Source organism: Drosophila suzukii, assembly GCF_043229965.1.
Source record: "Drosophila suzukii chromosome X unlocalized genomic scaffold, CBGP_Dsuzu_IsoJpt1.0 scf_Xc, whole genome shotgun sequence".
In the NCBI taxonomy this organism is placed as follows: Eukaryota; Metazoa; Arthropoda; class Insecta; order Diptera; family Drosophilidae; genus Drosophila; species Drosophila suzukii.
The window spans coordinates 859,527-869,477 of NW_027255894.1; the positions used below are offsets into that span (position 1 = coordinate 859,527).

The following is a 9,951-nucleotide window of genomic DNA, read 5'->3' on the forward strand; positions in this document are numbered from 1 at the left end:
TTAAAATATTAAACTTTAAAGGTAGTAAAAAATTTGACCGTTTTTATGTCATTGATTTGAATTTTGCGAAGGTTTAATGAAATGGGCCTTCTTTATATATTTAAAAGCCCATAACTTAGTCAAATAAACTCGGATTTCGATATGGCATACCTTTATAGGCTTGTGGAATGATTATGGTGTTATCTGCATTAAAATATATAACTTAAAAGGTAGTAAAAAATATGACCGTTTTTATGTCATTGATTTTAATTTTGCGAAGGTTAACTGAAATTGGCCTTCCTTCCATTTTTAAAAGCCCATAACGTTGTCCAATGCACTCGGATTTCGATATGGCATACCTCTATTGGCTTGTGTAATGATTATGTTGTTATGTGCATTAAAAAATATAACATTAAAGGTAGTAAAAAATATGACCGTTTTTATGTCATTGATTTTAATTTTGAGAAAGTTTACTGAAATGGGCCTTCTTTCCATCTTTAAAGCCCATAACTTGGTCAAATGAACTCTGATTTCGATATGGCATACCTTTATAGGCTTGTGGATGGATTACGTTGTTATCTGCATTAAAATATATAACTTTAAAGGTAGTAAAAAATATGACCGTTTTTATGTCATTAATTTTAATCTTGCGAAGGTTTACTGAAATGGGCGTTATTTCCATCTTTAAAGGCCAATTACTTGGTCAAATGAACTCGTATTTCGATATGGCATACCTTTAGGGGCTTGTGGAATGATTTTGTTGTTATGTGCATTAAAATATTAAACTTTAAAGGTAGTAAAAAATATGACCGTTTCTATGTCATTGATTTTAATTTTGAGAAGGTTTACTGAAGTGGGCCTTCTGTCCATCTTTAAAGCCCATAACTTGGTCAAATGAACTCGGATTTCGATATGGCATACCTTTATAGGCTATGTTGTTACCTGCATTAAAATATATAACTTTAAAGGTAGTAAAATATATGACCGTTTTTATGTCATTGATTTTAATTTTGCGAAGGTTTACTGAAATGGGCCTTCTTTACATCTTTAAAAGCCCATAACTTGGTCAAATGAACTCGGATTTCGATATGGCATACCTTTAGGGGCTTGTGGAATTATTTTGTTGTTATCTGCATTAAAATGTTTAACTTTAAAGGTAGTAAAAAATATGACGGTTTTTATGTCATTGATTTGAATTTCGCGAAGGTTTACTGAAATGGTCCTTCTTTCCATCTTTAAAAGCCAATTACTTGGTCAAATGAACTCGGATTTCGATATGGCATACCTTTATAGGCTTGTGGAATGATTATGTTGTTATCTGCATTAAAATATTTAACTTTAAAGGTAGTAAAAAATATGACCGTTTTTATGTCATTGATTTTAATTTTGCGAAGGTTAACTGAAATTGGCCTTCCTTCCATTTTTAAAAGCCCATAACGTTGTCCAATGCACTCGGATTTCGATATGGCATACCTCTATTGGCTTGTGTAATGATTATGTTGTTATGTGCATTAAAAAATGTAACATTAAAGGTAGTAAAAAATATGACCGTTTTTATGTCATTGATTTTAATTTTGAGAAAGTTTACTGAAATGGGCCTTCTTTCCATCTTTAAAGCCCATAACTTGGTCAAATGAACGCGGATTTCGATATGGCATACCTTTATAGGCTTGTGGAATGATTATGTTGTTATCTGCATTAAAATATTTAACTTTAAAGGTAGTAAAAAATATGACCGTTTTTATGTCATTGATTTTAATTTTGCAAAGGTTTACTGAAATGGGCCTTCTTTCCATCTTTAAAATCGCATAACCTGGTCAAAAGGACTCGGATTTCGATATGGCATACCTCTATTGGCTTGTGGAATGATTATGTTGTTATCTGCATTAAAATATTTAACTTTAAAGGTAGTAAAAAATATGACCGTTTTTATGTCATTGATTTTAATTTTGCAAAGGTTTACTGAAATGGGCCTTCTTTACATCTTTAAAAGCCCATAACTTGGTCAAATGAACTCGGATTTCGATATGGCATACCTTTTTAGGCTTGTGGAATGATTATGTTGTTATCTGCATTAAAATATATAACTTTAAAGGTAATAAAAAATATGACCGTTTTTATGCCATTGATTTTAATTTTGCGAAGGTTTACTGAAATGGGCCTTCCATCTTTAAAAGCCAATTACTTGGTCAAATGAACTCGGATTTCGATATGGCATACCTTTAGGGGCTTGTGGAATGATTTTGTTGTTATGTGTGTAGGGGTATAACGTATTCCCCTGAAGTTAAACACCAACAAAAATATATACTTCTAGTCTTTTCTTTTATTTGATAATTTGGTGTGTTCAGGATCACGGTCGGCGTTCAACTGCCCTCGCTCTCAGCTCACGATCCGCATCAACCCCCGATTCATTGAGAGAGTGTGAGAGCGATGAGATTGAGAGAGAGAGTTAGAGAACAGTGAGCGGCATCGTACAACAACAACAACTTATTCTTAGAACTAACATGAATGATCTAGAAGGAATACAATAACATACACATGCATACATACTACGACGTAGCAATCCTGCTACAATTCGGCCGTCCTGACATTTTAAGATCCCCTGATCTTGTGTTAATTTACAATTGATTTCGGCTTAATATTTATCTTAGTTTCTATAATTTAGTTTTTTTATTTACAAATTTCTTGATATATTTACAACTTTATTTTCGTTTTCCAATCCAATGCTTAATATTTTGGCTACTCCAGACACCTTGATAAGGGCAACGCGATAATTGAAAACCTTCAACATCTTTTATCAAGTATCTATCATTTCTCAAAACTTTATCTATTACATAAGGACCCTTGTGTTTAGGTATTAGCTTTCTTGCGACTCCTACTGAGCTATCAAAATTTTTTACCATAATGTAGTCTCCCACTTTGTACTCCGAACTCTTCGTCCTTTTTTCATTATATCTCTGTTCGTTGTCTTTTTGTAATTTTCTTTGCGCTTCTGAACCATCTTTTCTAATTTTGTCTAAATCTCTAACATCACTAACATTATCTAATTCTTCTAACTTTTGTCTCAATTCATCAATAACTTTTCCTTTCTGCTCGATTCCAAACAACATTTTACTTGGCATTTGTGCTATGCTTCTTTGCTTCGTGTTGTTCAATGAAAACTCAACATCTTCCACAACTGTGTCCCAATGCATTTTCTCTTCTGGATCTGCTAATTTAGCTATCATTGGTCCCACAATTCTATTAATCCTTTCTACTTGTCCATTGGCTTGAGGTGACCCAGTCGCAATTTTGACATGTTTAATATTACGTTCTTCCATAAATTTTCCAAAATCTTCCGACGTAAAACAGCTTCCCCTATCCGAAACTATACAAGTTGGTCTGCTGTAGGACCTGAAGTAGTCTTTCAATGCTATAATAACTTCCTTTGTGTTCGTCGTCTTTGTTGCATATAGCCTAACATATTTGGTAAATCCGTCTATAACCACAAATAGATGTTTCTTTGCTCTTCCATTATCAACCGGTCCATAATGATCAATATGTATAATTTCAAATGGCACATTTCCTTTTGGTATACTGTGCAACAGTCCTTCCCCTTTCCCTGACTTTGGCGAATATGCTACACATCTTATACAATTTTCAATATGTCTAACCACTTTCTCTTTCATATTCGAAAACCAATACGTCCTAACAATAGCATCCATAACTTTATCTCTTCCTAAATGACCTAATTCATTGTGATATTTGTATAATATCTTTTCCTCCATTTCTTCTGGAACACAAAATAACAGCTTTCCATTATTCGACTTTCTATATATAACTCCATTCCTCATCTCAAACATTTTATCTTCCTCATTTTCTAACTTTTTTCTAACATCTTTTAATTTTTCATCTTTCGCTTGACAAATAATTAAATTATCTTCAAAGCTATTCGTTTCAACTACCATTATGTTTGTATTTCTACTTAACGCGTCAACATGTTGCATAAGTTTCCCCGATTTGTGGACTAATTCAAAGTCATACTCTAGCAATTCTAATGCCCACCGTGCAATACGGGGGTTTAACTCAATTCTATTTAACGTCAACGTCAGTGAGTTACAATCTGTGACTATTCTAAATCGTCTACCCTGCACATAAATTCTAAATCTTCTAAGAGCGTAAATTATTGCTAACGTTTCCAGTTCAAAACTATGATACTTTGCTTCGTCTTTTGTTGTTGCTTTCGAAAAATAAAATATTGGATGAAGCTTTTTATCCTCTTTTCTTTGCAGCAAAACTGCTCCAAAACCTTGTGCACTGGCGTCTGTATGCAATTCTACCTCGTCCTTGTAATAATATAATCCTAACACTGGAGCTTCCACCAACTTTTTCTTAAGCAATTCAAAACATTGCAATTCCTTTTCTTCAAATACAAATTCTTTATCCTTCTTTAACAATTCATATAGAGGTTTAGCGATCATCGAAAAATCTTTAATGAACCTTCTAAAATACGAACACAAACCCAGAAAGCTTCTAACACCGTGTACTTTGTCTGGAACGGGAAAATCTCGAACAGCTTCTATTCCTTTGTCATTAGCCTGTATTCCTTTGCTAGTTACCAAAAATCCTAAGTATTGTACACTTGCTTGTAGAAACTCACACTTGTCCATTCTTAATTCTAGTTTGTTCCTTGCTAATCGATCAAAAACTTCTCTAAGAACACTTAAATGTTCTTGCATTTCTTTACTCGCAATCATGATATCGTCCATGTATATAACTACCTTACCATCCCTTATCATGTCTGCAAAAATCTTATTGATAAATCGTTGAAACACCGCTGGTGCATTCTTCAGCCCCATTGGCATCCGCATAAACTCAAATTGTCCTAAAGGCGTCATAAATGAGGTATATTTTATCGATTCACTATCCACAAACACATGAAAGTAGCCATGCTTTAAATCTAATTTCGAAAATATTGTTTTATTTACTAATGTATCTAATAAATCGTCAATCAAAGGTAACGGATAGTTATCTTTCACCATAGTCTTGTTAAGCTTTCGGTAATCTACACATAGTCGTAAGTCGCCTGACTTCTTTTTAACTAACACTATTGGAGATGCATACTCAGATTCACTTGGCCTTATAATTCCTTCACTTAAGTATTCGTCTAATATCACCTCTAATTTTTCTTTCTCTGTGTAAGCTAAACGTCTGGGCGAACAACTGAATGGTTTTGAGTCCTCTAATCTTAACTTCATTTCGCATCTAACCTCCGGTTCCTTTGGCTTTTCTTTATTTACATAACAACTTTCTACCATCCTAACAAACTGACACCTAACATTATAATTCACATGATCACCAACTTTGTATTCTACACTTTCATCCGTTAAATTTATGTTAAATAATTCCTTTTCCACTAGATTTATTTCCGGCTCAATATAATTTTTTTTCGTAACATCTTCTTCATTACTGATTTTACTAAAAATTTCCTTAATTGTTTCCCTGCTGTCCCTAATTCCATGATTAACATCGCTAAAAATTGTATTTTTATCCCTAACATTACTAACAACATCGCTAATTATTTGCTTTTCATCACTAACATCATCGCTAACTATCTGCTTTTCATCACTAACATCAGAAGGATTTTCAATATTCTCAACTGTAACCATTTTCAAAGTGTCAAGGTTTAAATTTAGATTACAAGCATCCATAAAATCTCGTCCCAAGATTACATCATGACTCATAGATTCGTTTGCCACAATAACTAAATTAAAATGTACTTTATTTAAATTTTTCAAAACATAACATAATATTTTTCCATAAGTTTTCAGGTAACTTTTGTTTAAACCATAATACGAACTTAAAACTGGTAATTTCGAAATGTCTTCTGGTACTTTGGATATTTTAATAAATGAAATTGGGCTTCCTGTATCTATGAGGCATTCTGCAATTACCCTGGTATTAGAATCGTTTACAAAATTAATTTCAACATATCTTACATATTTGTTTTCGCCCTCGTTCTTGTTTTTGTTCTTCAAGCATTTCGCCACAAAGTGTCCCATCTCACCGCACGCATAGCACGATCCTTTCTCCCTCTTTGACTTCCTGCACTCGTACGCCCAATGCCCTTTTGCATTGCAATTGAAACAACGAGTCTCTTTGCTGTCCTTGGGATCCGTTGATGTCGTCGGCCTGCCAACTCCATATAGCTTTGGCAAGCTTACATCCGCAAACGCTCTCTTTATGTGCCCAACATCCACAAAGCATTGAATATGCGCCTGATTGCGTAGCCCTTGATTGGGGATACCTTCGATGATGCAGCTCAACATTTCATCTGCATCAATATTAAGGCCCTGAGCAAGCATTATCTTGTCGTCGACATAACTCCCGAAAGTTTCGCTTTGCTTCCATTTGCGCCCTTCGAACTTGCGCCGTATCTCCAACTTCGATGATTTTTCTCCAAACATTGAGATCAGCTCTGCCATTAGGTCATCCAACGGTAGCAACACGCGGTCTGAATCTGCGTGCAGCCACTCATAAGCTTTGCCCTTTATTTTGCTTAGCATTAGCATCTTTACGAATTTTCCTCTTATTCCATAAATGGTCGCGATATTTTGCACCTGAGTAGTCCATTTGCGGGCACACGACTCGCCAGAAAACTCACTCAATACCTGTGTTGCCATGCCCAACGAGACGTCGATGCTCTCGCTAAAATTTTCCACCACCGCTTTACGTTCGCTGCTTTTTGCGTTTCTAGAATTTTCTCCAGCCTGGTTGTGCATGCCGTCTTCTGCGTAATTGTCGTTCCTTCCACCGTCTTCGTTTTGTTCGCCGCCTTTTTCGTTGCTCCGTTTGCCTCTAATTCTGAGAATGCTGCCAGCCACTTCGTCATTCGCTGCACCATCTTTGCCGTTAGTTTCGCCGTCTTCTTCGATGTAATTCTCAATGCCGCCGTCACTTTTGTCGCCGTCTTCTTCGTCGTAGCTCTGGATGCCGCCGTCTTTGCCGTTACTTTTATCTCCGTCTTTGCCGTTACTTCCGTCGCCGCCTTCTTTCTGGAAAATTCCGCCGCCGTCTTCGAAAATTTCGTCGCTGCTGTCATTGCCCTTACTTTTGTCGCCATCTTCATCATTTTTTTGTTTCGCCATTTCACCAACTTTTCCACGAACTTCCTTTGGTACTTTATTTAACCGCAAGATCAATTCCTTTTTCGTTCCGGTTGTTGATAGCTTCCACACACTCAACCACCTTTTTAATTGTTCGATCGAAGCGTTATTTAATTCCATTTTGATTTTCTTTTGTCTTTACTTTAATTAATTGGCTCGTGATCGGCCCACTTCTGATTTTGTAGGGGTATAACGTATTCCCCTGAAGTTAAACACCAACACAAATATATACTTCTAGTCTTTTCTTTTATTTGATAATTTGGTGTGTTCAGGATCACGGTCGGCGTTCAACTGCCCTCGCTCTCAGCTCACGATCCGCATCAACCCCCGATTCATTGAGAGAGTGTGAGAGCGATGAGATTGAGAGAGAGAGTTAGAGAACAGTGAGCGGCATCGTACAACAACAACAACTTATTCTTAGAACTAACCTGAATGATCTAGAAGGAATACAATAACATACACATACATACATACTACGACGTAGCAATCCTGCTACATGTGCATTAAAATATTAAACTTTAAAGGTAGTAATAAATATCACCGTTTTTATGTCATTGATTTTAATTTTGAGAAGGTTTACTGAAATGGGCCTTCTTTACATCTTTAAAAGCCAATTACTTGGTCAAATGAACTCGTATTTCGATATGGCATACCTTTAGGGGCTTGTGGAATGATTATGTTGTTATGTGCATTAAAATATATTACATTAAAGGTAGTAAAAAATATGACCGTTTTTATGTCATTGATATTAATTTTGAGAAAGTTTACTGAAATGGGCCTTCTTTCCATCTTTAAAGCCCATAACTTGGTCAAATGAACGCGGATTTCGATATGGCATACCTTTATAGGCTTGTGGAATGATTATGTTGTTATCTGCATTAAAATATTTAACTTTAAAGGTAGTAAAAAATATGACCGTTTTTATGTCATTGATTTTAATTTTGCAAAGGTTTACTGAAATGGGCCTTCTTTCCATCTTTAAAATCCCATAACCTGGTCAAAAGGACTCGGATTTCGATATGGCACACCTCTATGGGCTTGTGGAATGATAATGTTGTTATCAGCATTAAAATATATAACTTTAAAGGTAGGAAAAAATATGACCGTTTTTATGTCATTGATTTTAATTTTGCGAAGGTTTACTGAAATGGGCCTTCTTTACATCTTTAAAAGCCCATAACTTGGTCAAATGAACTCGGATTTCGATATGGCATAGCTTTTTAGGCTTGTGAAATGATTATGTTGTTATCTGCATTAAAATATATAACTTTAAAGGTAGTAAAAAATATGACAGTTTTGATTTCATTGACTTTAATTTTGCGAAGGTTTACTGAAATGGGCCTTCTTTACATCTTTAAAAGTCCATAACTTGGTCAAAAGGACTCGGACTTCGATATGGCATACCTCTATTGGCTTGTGGAATGATTATGTTGTTATGTGCATTAAAATATTAAACTTTAAAGGTGGTAAAAAATATGACCGTTTTTATGTCATTGATTTGAATTTCGCGAAGGTTTACTGAAATGGGCCTTCTTTATATATTTAAAAGCCCATAACTTAGTCAAATGAACTCGGATTTCGAAATGGCATACCTTTATAGGCTTGTGGAATGATTATGTTGTTATCTGCATTAAAATATATAACTTTAAAGGTAGTACAAAATATGACCGTTTTTATGCCATTGATTTTAATTTTGCGAAGGTTAACTGAAATGGGCCTTCTTTCCATCTTTAAAAGCCAATTACTTGGTCAAATGAACTCGTATTTCGATATGGCATACCTTTAGGGGCTTGTGGAATGATTTTGTTGTTATGTGCATTAAAATATTAAACTTTAAAGGTAGTAATAAATATCACCGTTTTTATGTCATTGATTTTAATTTTGAGAAGGTTTACTGAAATGGGCCTTATTTCCATCTTTAAAGCCCATAACTTGGTCAACTGAACTCGGATTTCGATATAGCATACCTTTATAGGCTTGTGGAATGATTATGTTGTTACCTGCATTAAAATATATAACTTTAAAGGTAGTACAAAATATGACCGTTTTTATGTCATTGATTTTAATTTTGCGAAGGTTTACTGAAATGGGCCTTCTTTCCATCTTTAAAAGCCAATAACTTGGTCAAATGAACTCGGATTTCGATATGGCATACCTTTAGGGGCTTGTGGAATTATTTTGTTGTTATCTGCATTAAAATATGTAACTTTAAAGGTAGTAAAAAATATGACGGTTTTTATGTCATTGACTTTAATTTTGCGAAGGTTTACTGAAATGGGCCTTCTTTACATCTTTAAAAGTCCATAACTTGGTCAAAAGGACTCGGACTTCGATATGGCATACCTCTATTGGCTTGTGGAATGATTATGTTGTTATGTGCATTAAAATATTAAACTTTAAAGGTAGTAATAAATATCACCGTTTTTATGTCATTGATTTTAATTTTGAGAAGGTTTACTGAAATGGGCCTTATTTCCATCTTTAAAGCCCATAACTTGGTCAAATGAACTCGGATTTCGATATGGCATAGCTTTTTAGGCTTGTGAAATGATTATGTTGTTATCTGCATTAAAATATATAACTTTAAAGGTAGTAAAAAATATGACCGTTTTTATGCCATTGATTTTAATTTTGCGAAGGTTTACTGAAATGGGCCTTCTTTCCATCTTTAAAAGCCAATTACTTGGTCAAATGAACTCGGATTTCGATATGGCATACCTTTAGGGGCTTGTGGAATTATTTTGTTGTTATCTGCATTAAAATATGTAACTTTAAAGGTAGTAAAAAATATGACGGTTTTTATGTCATTGACTTTAATTTTGCGAAG

At 34.6% G+C, this 9,951-nt stretch overlaps 1 protein-coding gene across 1 annotated transcript; it reads right to left on the reverse strand.

Moving 5' to 3' along the window:
* Positions 1-5,705: 5,705 nt before the first annotated feature.
* LOC139353864 (uncharacterized) lies at positions 5,706-7,393 on the reverse strand. Its single transcript, XM_070998089.1, has 2 exons — positions 5,958-7,393; positions 5,706-5,902 (listed from the first exon to the last, which is right to left on the reverse strand). Exons 1-2 carry the CDS (start codon positions 7,242-7,244, stop codon positions 5,891-5,893), a joined length of 1,299 nt encoding a protein of 432 aa, XP_070854190.1. The 5' UTR covers positions 7,245-7,393; the 3' UTR covers positions 5,706-5,890.
* Positions 7,394-9,951: the final 2,558 nt, after the last annotated feature.